Genomic DNA, 18,393 nt, shown 5'->3' on the forward strand with positions numbered 1-18,393 from the left:
CTACTATTTTTTTTCAAATTGGGTATTCAAACTTCATTATTTAAATTTGTAAACTTTATAATATTCTGTATATAAATTTCAGAAATGTTAAAAAAAAAAAAGGTGCAGCCAATACACTACATATATTAAATATAACAAAGTTTACAAAAACTTTGGTACTTCCCAAAGCTACCCATAATTCTATTTCAAAACCTATTCTTACAAAACTTCAGTTAACCAACTTTATTATTTTTTAGTGATCTGACTCTGCTGTTAAAAATCCCACCTGTGCCCTGTGCTGATATATGCAGTGGTTCCGAACACCAGCACTCCCCAGTAGGGCCCCACCTGCACCACATGCCAATCCATCCAGTGGTACCAAGCGCCAGCACTCCCCAATAGGGTCCCACCTGCACCACGTGCCAATCCATCCAGTGGTACCAAGCGCCAGCACTCCCCATTAGGGCCCCACCTGCACCATGTGCCAATCCATCCAGCGGCATCAAGCGCCAGCACTCCACAATACGGTCCCACCTGCACCACGTGCCAATCCATCCAGTGGCACCAAGTGCAAGCACTCCCCAATAGGGCCCCACCTGCACCAAGTGCCAATCCATCCAGCGGTACCAAGCGCAAGCACTCCACAATAGGGCCCCACCTGCACCACGTGCCAATCCATCCAGTGGCACCAAGCACCAGCACTCCTCATTAGGGCCCCACCTGCACCACATTCCAATCCATCCAGCGGTACCAAGCACCAGCATTCCACAACAGGGCCCCACCTGCACCAAGTGCCAATCCATCCAGCAGTACCAAGCACAAGCACTCCACAATAGGGCCCCACCTGCACCACGTGCCAATCCATCCAGCGGTACCAAGTGCCAGCACTCCCCAATAGGGCCCATCAAAAAAAAAAAGACACCAAGTGTTCTTTTTTGCTTTAATTGTTCTTTTTCACTTTAATTTTTATTCTTATTATTTTTGTGTGTGTGGTAATGAAAATGTTCAAAAATTAATTTTGTGATGAATGCACAACTATATAATGGTACTGTGAACAAGTGTACACTTTGTATGACTGCATGGTATCTGAATATATCTCAATAAAACTGAATTTTAGAAAAAATAAGGCCCATCAAGATTGGTTGCTTCATTTTTAACTCTTGAAAAAATCTGCCAAATCTTGCATACAACAAATAACCAATTTTAAATATCACACTAAAGTAGCATTAAACAATAATAATTGAGGGCAGTCCTACAGAGAGCACTACATGCTGTTTATTACTTACCCGAACCACCCCTGTGTATAGCACCAGGTTTCCACTGCCTTCCAGGACCAGCATGGTGTCTATTTTCTGAAAAAGGACAAAAGATTGGACCTTCCAGTCTTGGCAAAATTAACTGATTTTTCTACAGACAAAGTATAATAATTTTCAGCTTTTCAAGAACATGCCTGCATTTACCTCCACCGGGGCTGCATCTTTTGCCTGTATGCTGGTGACAGCGCCAAAGATAAGCTGGGTTTTATCGTTACTCTCTTGAAACTTTACACAGCTAAATATTTTTTTAAAAAAGAAAAAGAAAAAGAAACAAACTGTTGATACATGCAACAACCTGTATGGATCTTAATGGCATTTTACTGAGTAGAAAAATAATCTCAAAAGGTTACATACTGTATGAGTGCATTTAATGCAACATTCTCAAATGAAACAATGATATCGATGAGAACAGAGGACTGGGTGCTGGAGGTCAGGGATATGGTGGAGGGTGTGGTCTGTGTGAACAAAGGGGTAGCCTGAGGAGGGCTTCTGAGGCCATGGAAAGGTTCTGTATCCTCAACGTGGTACTGTTTACACAAATCTACACATGTAAACAAATGCACACATACAAATAAGTACATGTAGAACTAGTGAAATCTGAATAAGGTCTGTAGATTCTACTGATGTTAATTTCCTGGTTTTCATAATGTACTATGGTTAGGTAAGATCCTACTGCTGGTGGGAAAACAAGTGCAGAGTACTACAGAGAACCTCTACAATTTTGCAACTTTGTGTCACTGAAAATTATTTCAAAATAAAAAGTTAAAAAATGGGTAAAAGATTTGAATATTTATCATCTAAGATAAATGAATGGCTAATAAGCACATGAAAAGATGCTCAATATTCTAAGTCACTAGAGAAATGCAAATCAAAACCACATTGAGTACCACTTCACACCCAACAGAATGGCTACAACCAAAGAGCCTGACAGACAATAAATATCAAATGTTGTTGAGGAAAAGAGAAACTAGAACTCCTCATGCATTGCCGGAAGGAATGTAGAATGGTGCAGCCAGTTTTGAAAACAGTACGGCAGCTTCCTAAAGTTAAACCTAAACTTACCATTCAACTCCTAGAAATCTACCCAAGAGAAATGAAATCACGTGTCCACACACAGACTTGTGCTCTAACACTCACACCGATGTTCACTCACAGGGGTGAAAAGGTCCATCAGGAGATGAATGGTAAGCGAGATGGGTTCTACCTGCACAGTGGCATCCTGTACACAACATGAAGGCAGCGCCCATGCACGCTACCTCATGGTGGAACACCAGAAACATCATGTACATGAAAGAAGACGGATACAAAAAACTACATATTATGAGGCTATTTACCTAAAATGTCCCGAAAAAGCAAATGTAGGGGCAGAAAGCAGATGACTAGTTGCCTGGGACTGGGAATGGGAACAGTTTAACTGCAAACAGGCAAAAGTAATCTTTTAAAAGGTAACGGAAATATTCTAAAATTGGATCAGACTGTGGTGATAGTTGCATAACTCTACAAATTTACTAAAAATCCTTGAATTTGAATACTTAAAACAGGTCAATTTTAAGGTATATAAGTTATTTCTTTATAAAGCTGTATAAGCCAAAAAAAGAGAAGAAAAGAAAAAGAAAGTGCAGCCCTTATTATTTACGCAGACCCAATGGGAAATACATGCACTTACCGTAACTGGAGCTGGGACTCTACTAAAAAACACAAGAACTTTTGCCCACATAGGTCGGATGTAACAAACACTTTTGAGGCCTGCGAGTTTTTCTCTCTGAAACAGTTAGATTAATAAATATTGTCAGCACTGGTCCAAAAATCTACCACAGTAACTATTCAAGTCTGGATGAAATCGAAAATCTACCTGGGCCAAGCAATAACCTTGAAGACACACGGAAACACTTCTAAGAATTGAACTCCATGATCGCTAAGATTCCTTTCAGCTCTGTGACTCTGAGGTCCACTGCCCATTTTTTTCTTGAAATGTTGCAATAAAGTTAAAAACTACCAATGGGCCTTTAAATTTCATTACTATGCAAGCTTCCTAGTGCTCAAGTAATGCAAACTTGAATTCCTAACCTCCCAAGGGCCTAAGGGGTTTGACTTTCATAACATGACCCCGCCTATCATCCTCCCTTCCTCAGATTAGCTCCCCTCACCCCAAACCACACCTCTAGTTCCTGAACTTTTCTTTCTAGAGTGGTACAGAATACCATAATTCTATAAAATAAGGATCTTAAATATATTCAACTTACCCCTAGGTTCTTTAAAAAAAAGTAATTTTTAGAAACAGGAATTATTTTATATATGACATACAAAAGCAGAGAACCTACTTCAACACTGTATTCTTATCTTCACTTTCCTTCAACACCTAACTATGCCCCCCTGCTATGTCACAGAGAAACTGAAGCTGCGAGTCTTGAGCCCAGCCTCCTGCCCTATGTAACCCACCTATACCTGCACCCCAAACATCATTCTTTCTCCCCAGGGCTAACCTCTCTGCTTGAACTCCTTTCAGTTCCTGGTTCCATCAGTCATTTCCTTTCCTCTACGTTCTCAGTGTTCTCCCTGCTTTGGACATTTTCTCTGTAGCCTACGCTCTCAAAATCAAAGTCTTGAAATAAGGCAATAGCGTGAGTATTAGATGATAGTAAAGACTTAATGTCACTTTGATCGGGTATAAAAATGGTATTGTGGTTAGGTGAGAAAACATCCACATTTTTAGATGCACACTGAGGTATTCAGCGGTGAAATGTAAAGAAGACGCTTTTCTTTAAACAGTTCAGCAAAAACAAAATTCTCCCTTGACCCAGGGGTACCCTCTAGCCAGTTGTTGCCCCCATTACTGTGAAAAGGCAACGACTTAAAATAATGGACATGCCTACGTTCACTTCCTCTGCCCCCACTGCTTTCTCTCCACCCCCCCACTGCCTGAACTGCTCTGGCCAAGGTCACCAACGGCCTCACTGCCCATCCCAGAGCCGCTTCCCTGACCTCCTCTGCAGCCACACCTCCCTGGCGCCTGGCAATACGGGTGTCTCTTTCAACTTGTGCTCCATGACAATCCCCGTGGTGGCTCCCACCTGACACCTCTTGCTTTGACTCTTCTTTTTTTCACTCCCAGTCGTAAATTTCCAGGACTTCAGTCCCTAACCCTCTTTGGATTCTGCATCATGGGGTTTTGACTGTTTGAGGGTCACAGAGCCCTCTGAGAATCTAATGAATGTTAAAACCCTCTCCTCAGGAAAATGTGTGTACGCTGCCCACTGGAGATATGTGTGAGTAGCAACTGCAATCCCAGAGTTAACAGGACCCCCCCACCCGCCAGTAATCCCATGAGCCTGACCCCTACATGCTCCTTAATTACCACCCGTAAGCCTACCACTCCCAACCCAGGTCTGAAGAGCTTCTCTGTGGTGCAACCTCTCTCTCAAGCGTCCTCTCTCAGTCCTTTCCCTTCCCCCAGCACAAGACTAAGTGAGGAAATGCACTCACACTCCTGAACTTCTGTTCTGCCGATCCCCCTGCCTCCTGTGCCTTCCCCACTCACCTGCCTGGCAGGTACCCAGCCATCCTTCCAAAGCCCTGCCAGCAGGTCAGGCAGCCCTCCCTGTGTCACCAAACTTGAGGTCCCTGTCTCTTCTGTATTTGCCTGTTAAACCACAGCCACTGGCACAGACACTGATATATGGCCAAATGAATGAATGGAGAGAACATAAAAGAAGAAAGGCCACTGTTTTCATTTCCAAGCTGCCAAAACAAACCATATAATAGGATGGCTTAACGAGAGGGGTTGCAAGGCTGGCTTCCTCCCAGGATCGGGATCTTCTGGCTGGCCGGCAGTCTTGGGGGATCCTTGGCTTTTCCCTCACACGACGAAGCACATGGCCGCATCTTCTCCTTTCTCTACCGGGTTCTACTGATTTCTCAGCTTCTGGCTGCTCCCATGGCTTCTCCTTCCGTGTCCCGTTTCCTTTGCTTATAAACACTTCAGCTGGATTGGACTAAGGCCACCTCATTGAGTCTGGGCCACACCCTAACCAATAAATCTTCAAAGCTCCTATTTCCAAACGGGGCTCACACCCACAGGACCAGGGCTGGGCACCTGAACGTGCCTTTTGTAGGGGACACACGTCAATCCTCAACAGTCACACAGAAAAGAGGTCTGGTCTGTGTTTCCCAAAAAGTAGAGCTGACACTTAACTAACATAAAAGTAAAACTTAGGAAAAATGCCATAAAATCCCAAATTCCCTAATCCACAGAAATTAGTTCTGTTTCTACCTAAAACAAACCACCGACACCTCAAATTTGAGAATTTATTACTACTAAGTTAAGGAAAAAATACCAAATAGCAAAAAAAATTTTATGATCACTTTAACTAATATATTAATATCCTCTACTGAAACCGAGGTTGGCTTAATACATCTCCAAGTATTTTTATAAGTATTAATAACTGGTCATATTATAAAGACACTTTAGGCAAAATAGTATTTTCTAAGACATTTAGCAACATTTTTCTTTGAATATAAAAATAACTATTCCAGCTGATATTCATTAAGAACAATGTCCTTAGAACAGTGCTGCTAATTAAAGAATATCCTATCTAAGAAGGCGCATTTCTTCACCTGAGCTGTATCACATCAACCTTTGGGCCCTCTAAGGGAGAAGCAGAATCAAGTCTCAAATAATACCTTGTTAACTGTATCCTCTAGAATTACAGATGTCAGTCAACACTGTATCATACCTCATTATGAAAAGTATCTTGTACCTGCTTTACGAAACATAGTAGTGACCTGCTATATCAGATCTCTTTTTTAATGACGTTATTCTAGAATGTTTTCTTTCCAGATGATGATTGAGAAGCTAATAAAAAATTGTGCCAGGTACCATAACAGGAACAGAAAAAAAATTTTTAATTAAATAAATAAATAGATAAATATTCCAAACCTTGTATTAGTAATCGTTTCTGTCCACAGATGGTCAATACAAAGTTCAGGAACAATTGGCTCTGTTTCAGGTGCAAGAAAGGAGTCACCAGAGGTGCTACCTGGAGAATGAGGAACACTGAGTCTCTTTGGAGACTGATTATGACTTGAAAGGCTGAACCTCTGCACCCCTGCAAAGGAATGCGCCCCTAAGGCAGGAGAATGGGCACGACTGCAAAGAGAAACAGAGGGGAGAGTCCATCATAGTGCGTGGCATGCTCTAGAACATGCTTCCCAATAACACTTTCCAACATTCTGTACAGAACATTCATCACCTAATCTCAGGCAGAAATACAATCTGAAAAAAGAATAGCTGTTTAAATGGTTCATGTTAATGTGCTTTGCTATGCTTACAGATTTAGAATTCTTGTTAGAAGAATTCATTCTTCCAGAACCGAAAATTAGTTCTTGTTCATTTTCTGCCTCAGAAAAATGAATTGTTCATACTCACAAAGGTCTAACCATGTTCCTATAGTCAAACATACACATACCAGCAAAACTATGTTCTTTTATCATTAGACAAGCTAATACAAATTAAGACCCAAAAAAAGACCAAAATATTTTTAAAATTAATATTCATCAAACTGTTGCCACTTAGTGGTAGAAATGAGACAACCAATCTTATGAAAAGCACAGGCAGTTTTTAAATATGACTTATCAAAGAAAAGTGATATAGTAGACGTGGAAGTCTTAGAAAAGTTACAACAACTAAGATCATGGCTATTTTCCCTAAAAAGCACCCAAGAATTATCAATAGCAATTTTAAGTCCTTTGAACATTCAGAGAAAGTTTGAACATAAGGTATCACTTGTCTTGGGCTATCTCGTTGAAAACAAAGAAACACGTCCACACTGGACGCCCACCTCAGAGCTGCCATGTTGGAGATGGAGGGCGAGCGAGAGTGCAGGCTCGGCGATGAGGCTGAGCGGCTCTGGCTGTGCACAGACGAGTAATTCTGAAATGGGGACGTCACAGGGGAGTCTCCTTTGGAGAGGCTTCGGAGGTGAGCTGTCAGGGAGCTGCTCGTGGCCACATTCTGTGGGGTTCCCCCATGTTCGGAGAACTTCAGAACAACATTCTCTTCCTTAAGACAAAATGAAGAGGAAACAAAAAAAACCAGACTACAATTAGATTAAAAGGGCAATTTCCTTATTAGAAAGCAGGGTAGATGCCAGTTATTTAGGAAACAATATTTCTTTTTCCTAAGACGCTCAATGTTTTTCACAAACAACTTTTCCAAAAACATGAAGGTTTCAGTATTAACTACCCTTTCACATTAAGCAGAAAGGACTTGCCTCTATTCTTACCTCTGATTTGACTCTCCGGAGAAGCCACACAGAATGCAGACTTTGAACGGTGTCATAGGTCATTATTATGGAGGGGTCAGTACTGAGGAAAACAATTTTCATTGCATGATCTACAACATATTGCACCCGTGATGAACCAAAAAGACCTTTAAAATACAATAAAAATAGTCAGGTATAGAAGGAACATTACAAGACTATTCTTTATGAACCTATAGGTAGGTCACTAAACACATCAGTCTTCATGACTGATTTAGAGGGAAGGTCCTATTTGCTATACTTAGAAATTTTGCTTTAATATGAATTACTTCCATAATATAAATATTTTTACAAAATGCTTAAGTTACATTACTTTTACAAAACAAGTCAAATTTTCATAAGCCCCTTTTTTATTTCCTCTCCTTCCCCAAGCTCAAACTAAAGAACTTACGTAAAAGAATTTACAAAAATACACTTACTTCCAGATTTGCAAACAAGTGGAGTTATTTCATCCAGTGGGTGCAGCATGCTGAACATAGTGGGTAAGGGCTCTCTGGCAATAAACAAACAATAAATCAATTAATAGAAGATGACTCCGTTGGGCATAAACTTTGCATTTTCCTTGCAAGGAAATATATTCTCCAGATTACATAAGCAATCATAAACCTACTATTTCTAAAAGCAACCCTCCAAATGTTTTACACGCTATTAATCACAGTGTCTTCTACTTCATTCCTGGAACTCCCCCCTTCTCTTATACAGGGTAGTTCTAACACACACAGAGGGGAATCAGGTTAGCCCAGGGAACATCAGCAAACAGCAGTAATCACAACACAGAACTGGTGCAGAAATGGACATAAGGCCTTCGTTTCTTTCAACTTTCTCAGCAGTGGTGTGTCTATGGCAGCTAAGAAAGAAAAGTAGTCTCCTACACCTGTTACAAAGAAATGTGCTTAAAAAATTAAAAAACAAAAAACCTTCGGGTAAATGAAGTAAGCAGTTTTATTTAAAATGTGATTAAAACAAAGAGGAAAAAAGTTTTCTATCTAAATAAAGTTACAACTTACAAGCAAATTTAGTACTTATAAAAGTTTCTTGTGTTTGTTAGTAAAGAACTGGAAAAGCCTATTATTCTAATTGAACAAATTTTTTAAAAAGTAACTCTGTAATTTGATGGGGAGAACTGAGGGTAGAGGGAGGCATAGGCCACCGGGAACAAACTGATGTCTGCTTCATTTGGTGGCACTGTTAGGTCACTGGTAATAGAGATGTGGGCTCCAGTTTGCACAGCAGGTAGAAAGCATAGAAAACTAGACTTGCATATTAATAATAACAGATCTAATATGCACATCAAGAAGTATGTAACCATTATGCAGGGGGCTCCAAAGAACAACGTGGCCGTGCTATGCTCGTTTCATGACCTGGCTGCCTGGAAGAACTGCAGAACACTTGTCTCCACCTTTGTATTCTTATAACTAACTCAACTGTTCATGGTTTACCTTGAAAATTTTCAGTTTAAGTTAAAAAAATGAAAAATAAAACCCATAAGCAATTTTTTAAATCTTACTAAGTATCTACTTCTTGCACCACACTACGAGAGGTGCCACACCTCCATGCCTTCAAAGCTCACAACACACTAGGGAGACGAGAGAAACACACACCACACGCCAGCAAGCACCTATCACTTACTGCACACCTATCGCACACAAGGCAGGCCCAAAGTCAGAGCTTGTATACATTATCTCATTTAATCTTTGCATAAATCCTGAGGTAACTGATAGTGCTCCTATAACAGAAAAGGAAACTAAAGCTAAGAAAGCTTCAATGATTTTCCCAAAATAGCACAATAAAAAGGGGCAGAGCTAAGAACTGAATCTTGTTCTCTTTAACTCATTTGCTTGTTCAATTTGCTACTTGGGGGAAAAAAAAAGCTGTACATAAGTAAGTACAAAATGAGAGGCAGAGCTCCTAAGTAAACAATACTGACATTAGAGAAAATGCTATGTATCTCCGCTATTAGCTTGGAAATTATCCTCATCTCCAAATCTTAAGTAAACAGTATTTCCACGGAGGCAACACAAAAAGAGCCCAAGTGGCAGCGTTCTGCACTGGCCACGGAGTACCTGGGAAGACCTGGGGGTGCCTCATGTGGGGAACCGCTGCGTTCAAACAACAAGCCGTACCTGGTGGGCCAAACATTTGCAACCTGTAGGGTGAAAGGGTGAGGAGAGTCAGAAACAAGGGAAATCACCATTTCTAAAATGTTCTTAGGAAGCATGACAGAACATTACATTTTCTTTCAATTTAATGTGAGCTTTACCAAGTCACATTACAATAACTACAAGATTAAAAAACAAGCAATTCTAAAGAAGAGAAACACAGTCTGAAATTCCTGCAGTGGTTAAAATCAGTACCAAAATGGCAACGTGATAAAATTTTCACAGCAGTGGGCATTAAAAAGACGATGCAAAACGGAAAAAAGACCAGCATTGCTCATGTGCCTTATTTAAAATAACCAAAGTTATGTTTTATGTATCATTTAAACTGACAAAAAGACCTGTTAATCTTCCCACTTAGCACAATAAGCTAAAAATTAGGATAGGATCATCTTAAAATGTTTTAATCCTTCATAATTCATTTCATTAAATAATTTATTTTTTATGCACAGAATGGAAAAAGGAAAGCCACTAAAGCTGTTAAAATGTATTTCACTTGAGTAAAAACATCATTTTGGATTACTACAGCATATAAGAGTAGCAATACTCCTGGAACCAATTCATTCAAGAATGCTCTCCAACGAAAAAATATTGAAACATTCAAGTTTACCTGAAAAGGTAAAGAAGCTATGTAATCCTTTCCTTCTATGCTATGCATGTTAATACATGAGCTTTGTAATATGCATATGCATTTTTCTACTTCATCACTACCTGCAAAGAAAAGGCACAGATTTATGAATTTTTTCCTAAAGAGTTCAATCCTAACAACACAACTCTTTAATGCACAATTTAAAAACACTTGGGCTAAACCAGCATTATTTAGTGGTTACTTATTTTGAATTTAAAAAAAAAAAGAGAGATAAAACAGCTGGAAATCATAAATTAAAATAAAATTTCAAAAAGAAACTTACTGTAGGACTTTTCAGATTTATCCTGTGATGTAATGAAGTCACACCACAATGCCTAAAAGCAAAACAAAATGCTTATCTCAGAAAATCTATCTAAATAAAAACCTATTAACTAATGATATCTAAATAATAATAGCATCCACATTACTTTTCCTCCTTCTCAGCCCAATGGGAGCCAAGGATAAGGAACAATAAATTAGACTACTTAATGATAAATATTATAAGGGAAGATCAACTATGTTTGCAATTGAATTTTATGAAAAGAGAAGACAAAATTTTAAAAACTACTACATAGAAGACTTCCAGCAAAAGTGAACTAAGAGCTGTTCTGGTCTGGGAAAACCTAATTTGGATAACCAAGGAAACCATGCCTAGACAACAGAAAATTACAAACTACACTAAGAAAAACAAAGTTATGGCCCAGTCAAAGGAACAAACGTACAATTCAATTGAGATACAAGAATTTAAACAACTAATGCTAAATCAAATCAAAAAGTTTAGAGAAGATATTGCAAAAGAGATAGAGGCTGTAAAGTAAACACTGGGCATATATATGGCAGAAATCAAAAGTTCAAAAAAAACAACTAGTAGAATCTATGGAAATGAAAGGCACAACACAAAAAAAAGACACAATGGAAACATACAACAGCAGATCTCAATAGGCAGAAGAAAACACTCAGGAACTGGAGAAGAAAACACCTGAAAGCCTACACACAAAGGAGCAGATGGAGAAAAGAATGAAAAAATATGAGCAACGTCTCCAGGAACTCAAGGATGAAACAAAGTACAATAATGTACGTATCATTGGTGTCCCAGGAGAAGAGAAGGGAAAGGGGGCAGAAGCAATAATAGAGGAAATAATTAATGAAAATTTCCCATCTCTTATGAAAGACATAAAATTACAGATCCAAGAAGTGCAGCATACTCCAAACAGAAGAGATATGAATAGGCCTACGCCAAGACACTTAATAATCAGATTATCAAATGTCAAAAGACAAAGAGAGAATCCTGAAAGCAGCAAGAGAAAAGCAATCCGTTACATACAAAGGAAGCTTAATAAGACTATGTGCGGATCTCTCAGCAGAAACCATGGAGGCAAGAAGGAAGTGGTGTGATATATTTAAGATACTGAAAGAGAAAAACCGCCAACCAAGAATCCTATATCCAGCAAAGCTGTCCTTCAAATATGAGGGAGAGCTCAAAATATTTTCTGACAGACAGACAATGAGAGACTTTGTGAACAAGATACCTGCCCTACAGGAAATACTAAAGGGAGCACTACAGGGTGATAGAAGACAGGAGTGCGTGGTTTGGAACACAATTTTAGGAGATGGTAACACAACAATGTAAGTACACTAAACAAAGGTAACTATGAATACGGTTGAGAGAGGAAGGCGGGGAGCATGTGAGACACCACAAGAAAGGAGGAAAGATAAAGACTGGGACTGTGTAACTTGGTGAAATCTGGAATATTCAACAATTGTGATAAAATGTACAAACATGTTCTTTTACAAGGGAGAATAAGCAAATGTCAACCTTGCAAGGTGTTAAAAATGGGGAGGCATTGGGGGAGGGATGCAATCAACATAAACTAGAGACTGTAACTAATAGAATCATTGTATTATGCTTCCTTTAATGTAACAAAGGTGATAGACCAAGGTAAATGCAGATGGGAGGGGGGGATAGGGGAGGCATGTTAGACACTTGACATTGGTGGTATTGTCTGATTCTTTTTTTCTACTTTGATTTAAGGTTATTTTTTCTTTTGCTACTTCCTAGCTGTCATTTTTTTTTCCTCTTTCTTTTGCCTCTCTACCTTCTTTGACTCTCCCTCCTGCCTTGTGGAAGAAATGTAGATGCCCTTATACAGATAGTGGTGAAGGTGGTGAACACATAAATGTATGACCATGCAGAGAACCATCAATTATTTACTTGGGATGGAATGTATGGTGAGTGAACAAAGCCATTTTAAAAAAAAAAAATGGGCTGGTGGGCACTCTTAGACACATTTTAGACAACACTTTTTAGGTTCTAAAGAATTGGGGTAGCTGGTGGTGGATACCTGAAACTATCAAACTACAACCCAGAACCCATGAATCTCAAAGACAGTTGTATAAAAATGTAGCTTACGAGGGGTGACAATGGGATTGGGAAAGCCATAAGGACCACACTCCACTTTGTCTAGTTTATGGATGGATGAGTAGAAAAATAGGGGTAGGAAACAAACAGACAAAGGTACCCAGTGTTCTTTTTCACTTCAATTGTTCTTTTTCACTCTAACTATTATTCTTGTTATTTTTGTGTGTGTGCTAATGAAGGTGTCAGGGATTGATTTAGGTGATGAATGTACAACTATGTAATGGTACAGTAAACAATCGAAAGTACGATTTGTTTTGTATGACTGCGTGGTATGTGAATATATCTCAATAAAATGAAGATAAAAAAAAACTCATTGAAATATAATAAGAAATTTGGTTACTTTAAAAAGTTGGGTTATATGTAATTTTTACTTTTTCTCATTGAAACTTTTATATGTTTTCCAAATTTTATTCAAGGAGCATATATTTGTGTTGTAATCAGAAAATAAACAATAAACATTATTTTTACTGTTATCTCTAAAAAAAAAAAAAATTAGTATTGTTGATATTCTACCTTTGCATCATGCTCTTAAATGGCTTGGCATGGCACCATTACCAATGTTATCTGTATTTGAAATTTTGATATTTTGTTCACCATGGACTTTTTGCATTACTTTTGATTTTTTAAAACCTTGCATTCAAATACTATTTCCTGAGTTTTTTGGTGCCCCTTAAATTTGGGGCCCAAGATAAATGCCTCACTATCCTTCCCTGCTTTAAAACCTGAAGCACACTTTTTCACTTTAATTATTATTCTGGTTATTTTTGTGCGTGTGGTAATGAGGGTGTTGGGGATTGATTTTGGTGATGAATGTACAACTATGTAACAGTACTGTGAACAATCGAATGTATGATTTGTTTTATATGACTGTGTGGTATGTGAATATATCTCAATAAAATGAATATTAAAAAAAAAAAAATGGGCTGGTGGGCACTCTTAGGCACACTTTAGACAACCCTTTTTAGGTTCTAAAGAATTGGGGTAGCTGGTGGTGGATACCTGAAACTATCAAACTACAACCCAGAACCCATGAATCTCGAAGACAGTTGTATAAAAATGTAGCTTATGTGGGGTGACAAGGGGATTGGGAAAGCCATAAGGACCACACTCCACTTTGTCTAGTTTATGGATGGATGAGTAGAAAATAGGGGAAGGAAACAAACAGACAAAGGTACCCAGTGTTCTTTTTTACTTCAATTGTTCTTATTCACTCTAATTATTATTCTTGTTATTTTTGTGTGTGTGCTAATGAAGGTGTCAGGGATTGATTTAGGTGATGAATGTACAACTATGTAATGGTACTGTGAACAATCGAAAGTACGATTTGTTTTGTATAACTGCGTGGTATGTGAATATATCTCAATAAAATGAAGATAAAAAAATTAAAAAAAAAATGGGTTGATGACAAAACCTCGAGGGCAATATACTGAGTGAAATAAGCAGGGACAATTATGGCAGGGTCTCACTGATAGGAACTAATTATAATATATAAACTCACAGACATGAAAGATAAGGTACCAAGATATAGGACGAGGCTTAAGAATGGGGAGTGGTTGCTTAGTATGAGCAGAATGTTCAATTAGGATGAACTTAAACATTTGGAAATGAACTGGGGTGTTGGTAGCAAGATGTGAGAATAACTAACAGTGCCGAATGGTGTGTGAATGAGGTGGAAAGGGGAAGCTCAGAGTCATATATGTCACCAGAAGGAAAGTTGGAGGTTAAAAGATGGGAATGTATAAAACTGAATCCTATAGTGGGCAATGTCCATGATCAACTGTACAAATACTAGAAATCGCTTCCATGAACCAGAACAAATGTATGACAATACAATTAGAAGTTAATAATAGAGGGGCATATAGGGAAGAACTATATACCTATTACAAACTATATACTACAGTTAGTAGTATTTCAACATTTTTTCATAAACAGAAACAAATGTACTATATCTATACTACGAGTCAACAATTGAGGGGGGTTGGTTAGGGATAGGGGAGGATTAGAGTTTCCTTTTCTTTTTTTCTTTTTTCATCTTTCACTTTATTTCTTGTCTAGAGTAATGAAAAGTTTCTAAAAATTGAACAAAAATTCAGTGTGATGGATGCACAGCTGTATGAGGATACCCAGGGGCAAGTGATTGTACACTTTGGATCTTTGGATAATTGTATGGTATCTGAACAATCTCAATAAAAATGAAAAAAAAAAAAAAAAAAAAGTGAACTGAGATAGTAGTTCAACCTGAACTAAACCTCACATCCTTTACAAAGCTCTATATAACCACAAAATCATCATCACTCCCCAAGAAAATTAACAATTCTCTTATTATCAATGTGGTGGTCTGGAGCTGTTATGTACCCCAGAAAAGGCCATGTTCTTTGAATCCATCCCTGTGAGTGCAGAACTATTGTGCATGGGACCTTATAGTTAGGTTATTCCAATCGAGATGTGACCCTCCCATTCATGGCGGGTCTTAATCCTTTTACTGGAGTCCTTTATGAGAGGATAAAAACATACGGAACCAGAGAGAGAGAAACCAAGAGAAGCTCACATAGAGAAAAACCCCAGAGAAGCTAAAGAGGACCCAGAGAAGTTCATAGAGCAAGGCCACTGGAACCAGAAGTTGAAGTAGCAAAACTCAGGAGAAGGACCAGCAGAAATTACCAGATGCCTTCCTGTGTTACAGAGGAGCCTGTAACCACAGTCTTCAGAGAAGGTCTTGTCCTATTGATGCCTTAATTTGCACATTTTCACGGCCTTAGAATTGTAAATTTGTAAGCTAATAAATCCCCACTGTAAAAGCACAACCCATTTCTGGTATATTGCATTCTGGCAGCTTTAGCAAACAAACAATCACCTATTCTCCAGTTTATTTTTTAATTTTTCCAAAATTTCCCAAAAATGTCTTTTTTACCTGGCTTTCTGGAACCAGGATTCAATCAAGCTTCATTTAAGAAAGTTCAAAAAAATACCATATGGTATTACACCTCCACTACATGTTAAAATATATACCCAGTTGCTGGGATCATTCTGCTATGTGTTTTTTTTTTATCATTTCTGTTATAGTTTTCAAGTGTAAAAACAGTCAACCAAACGCTAAAGTTTGAACACTCACCTGCTGAACAGGACTGTCAACTGTAAATGCCTTATAAACTGCCATGGCCTGGCTCTTACTCCCTTTGCTCCAGATCACCATATTCCCAGCCACATAGAGTTCCTCATCATAGTCGACGTCTTCTCCAATTTCACTCATGCCTCTCCTTAACTGCCAACTTTCCTTAAAAAATTAACACATGCAGCGTATGTTCAAGCACTTTTTTTTTTCAAGGTAAAAAGATCTGAATATTTTCAAATGATGAACTGAACATCAGTCAAAGCCACCCAAACCCCCCGGCACTCCCTACCTAAGAACTATTATCCCACCACTTAGGTGATACTTTTTTCGCTCCTCTAGAAACATGTAAATCTTTTCCATCAGGGATCATACCTAATCTCTACCATTTAATCCTTCAATAACATGAAATGTGGTCCCCACACACTAAGTGAAGAGGGAGAGGTTTAAAATGGATCACTATCACATTACTGAGCATAACTCATTATAAAAATCACAGTGAGTTATGCAGCATGTCAAAATACATAGCTGATACTATAATACAGTAATTATTTTAGACTTGATTGAAATAGTCAAGCCCTAAGCTTTACCCTAAAACCAGCATTATATTCATTTCTCAGTTTCATCTGCGAAGCCTTAAATTGTATTTTCAAAAATACAATGGGAAACTCAATGGAACCTTCTGTTTCTCGTGGATGGTAACCTCCTGAAGGGATCCCACCAAGCCAGCAGCACCATCGGAAGACCACAACTCAGAGGCCGGCTGCAGTTGGCGAAGCTGAAGGTTCAATGCGTTAGGGTGGTGCTTGCAGTGGTCTCGACCAAAAGGAACAAATTCCTGCAAATCCCTGGCTGCAATCATCGTTGCCCTTTCTTCATAGAAGTTCGACATGGGTTCCAAATATCAACATTATTTCTGTATGAATTCAAACACATTTTGGTCAGTTTCTTGAGTAAAAGCCAGCATAGAACCCTACAGAAACCACAGACCCTGGCTGTGGGGGTTGGGGAAATGTAGAGGCTGTGGGTGTTTGTGCAGAGGAAAAGGGTACCCCCTCTCGATTCTAGAGGTGACTACAGCATCTATAAGTTCATCAGGAGGAGCAGAATTGTGGAGGGGGTTTTTTACAATACTCATATCCTTGATTATTCCCTTGTTTAGTTCTTACCTGTTGTACTATTTCTTTAATTATATTTCGCACTAAGCAACTAATATCATTGTTGTTATCCTGGGGGCCATGTGGTCCAGTTGCCAATTCCTTAGTTGGAAGCTCCAAGTGTCCCACAACCTGGGGCACAGAGGCCTCAGCTACTATTTCCTTAACCTGGGACTCCTGACTCCCAATTGGGATCTCAGGGTATTTTTTCAGTTGAGGTTTAGGAAATTTGCCTAGTGTTTCCTTAATCTGGACCTCGGAAGCTTCAGTTTGCTTATTTTTCACTTGGGAACCAGGCTCCTCCTTTCCTTTTTCCTGGAGCAATAAGCTCTGGAGTTTCCAAGGAGAGGCTAGGGGCTTGGCTGGTAGATGAAATGCCATGCCTGAAACATTCTCTCTGCAGCTTTTTATTTGGCGAGTTATAAAACACTGTACATACGGAATTTTATTTCATTTGTTCATTCTCTTACAAAATAAATTTAGTTGCAAAACAGCACACTCTATTAATTCCTGGCTTGGCCACTTGTGGCCACCCTCTAATTTATACTGAGGCAAATCATTTCACATGAAGCTTTCCTTTGTCACAGGCTCATACATGAATTGTTTCCAATGCTTAATAATGTGATTTAAAGGTTCATCCTTCTTAACTTCCTTACATTTTTCACTCCTGTTGTTACCCAAATTCCTTTTCATGTTCAAGAATGCAATTTAAAGACTGATCTTTTTATAATTTCCTTAGATTTTTCACTGTTGTTTCCTATTTTTTAAATACTTTTTAGATAACTTGAGACAAAACAGGACAAAACAAAACACAGAACAAAACTTAACCAAACCACAAAGAAAAACAAGACCGAGAAATAAAGCCAAGTCCCAGGCAACCAAGTCTCAACGGTTATTCCCCTATGCCTTGGGCTGCCCCCTCCAGAAACAGCTTTGGCATAAATTTATCTCCACCAAGCGCCCGAACAACCAAAACCTAGGCACCCAGAATCAGTGAACTCCCTTAATGCCAGGAGCTGCTCCCTTCCAAACTAAGTCTCAATGGCTCTTCCTCTATGCCTGGGGCTGCACCCTCCACAAACAAATTTGGCATAAACTGATCTTCCACTGAGTGCCCAAACCAAGTACAGTCTCTCGCTTACAGCTTCGGCAGGAGTTTATGCGTCACTGAAATAGAAACCAAACAGGGTCCATGCACAAAGGAAGACAAGACCAAGAATCAAAGCCGAGTCTTAAGCAATCAAGTCTCGATGGCTATTCCTCTATGACTGGGGCTGCACCCTCCAAAAACAGCTTTGGCATAAATTTATGT

The 18,393-nt window shown here is 38.9% G+C and overlaps 1 protein-coding gene across 4 annotated transcripts in view; it reads right to left on the minus strand.

The window, feature by feature from the left end:
- ANAPC1 (anaphase promoting complex subunit 1) overlaps window positions 1-18,393 on the minus strand; it is a 105,548-nt gene that overhangs the window by 84,404 nt on the left and 2,751 nt on the right. For all 4 annotated transcript variants that reach the window (XR_005212458.1, XM_037807643.1, XM_037807644.1 and 1 more), the window contains exons 2-13: window positions 16,604-16,840; window positions 15,928-16,089; window positions 10,680-10,731; window positions 10,379-10,479; window positions 9,676-9,758; window positions 8,032-8,105; window positions 7,577-7,722; window positions 7,133-7,353; window positions 6,232-6,441; window positions 2,962-3,057; window positions 1,440-1,530; window positions 1,266-1,331 (exon numbers count right to left, since the gene is read on the minus strand). Coding sequence is in view for 3 of the 4 variants with exons in the window: in XM_037807643.1 (XP_037663571.1) it covers window positions 1,266-1,331; window positions 1,440-1,530; window positions 2,962-3,057; window positions 6,232-6,441; window positions 7,133-7,353; window positions 7,577-7,722; window positions 8,032-8,105; window positions 9,676-9,758; window positions 10,379-10,479; window positions 10,680-10,731; window positions 15,928-16,089; window positions 16,604-16,816 (1,515 nt within the window). In the remaining variant the exon portion in view is untranslated. The remainder of the gene's footprint in view (window positions 1-1,265; window positions 1,332-1,439; window positions 1,531-2,961; window positions 3,058-6,231; window positions 6,442-7,132; window positions 7,354-7,576; window positions 7,723-8,031; window positions 8,106-9,675; window positions 9,759-10,378; window positions 10,480-10,679; window positions 10,732-15,927; window positions 16,090-16,603; window positions 16,841-18,393) is intronic.

This window comes from Choloepus didactylus, chromosome 17 (genome assembly GCF_015220235.1).
Source record: "Choloepus didactylus isolate mChoDid1 chromosome 17, mChoDid1.pri, whole genome shotgun sequence".
NCBI classification, from domain to species: Eukaryota; Metazoa; Chordata; class Mammalia; order Pilosa; family Megalonychidae; genus Choloepus; species Choloepus didactylus.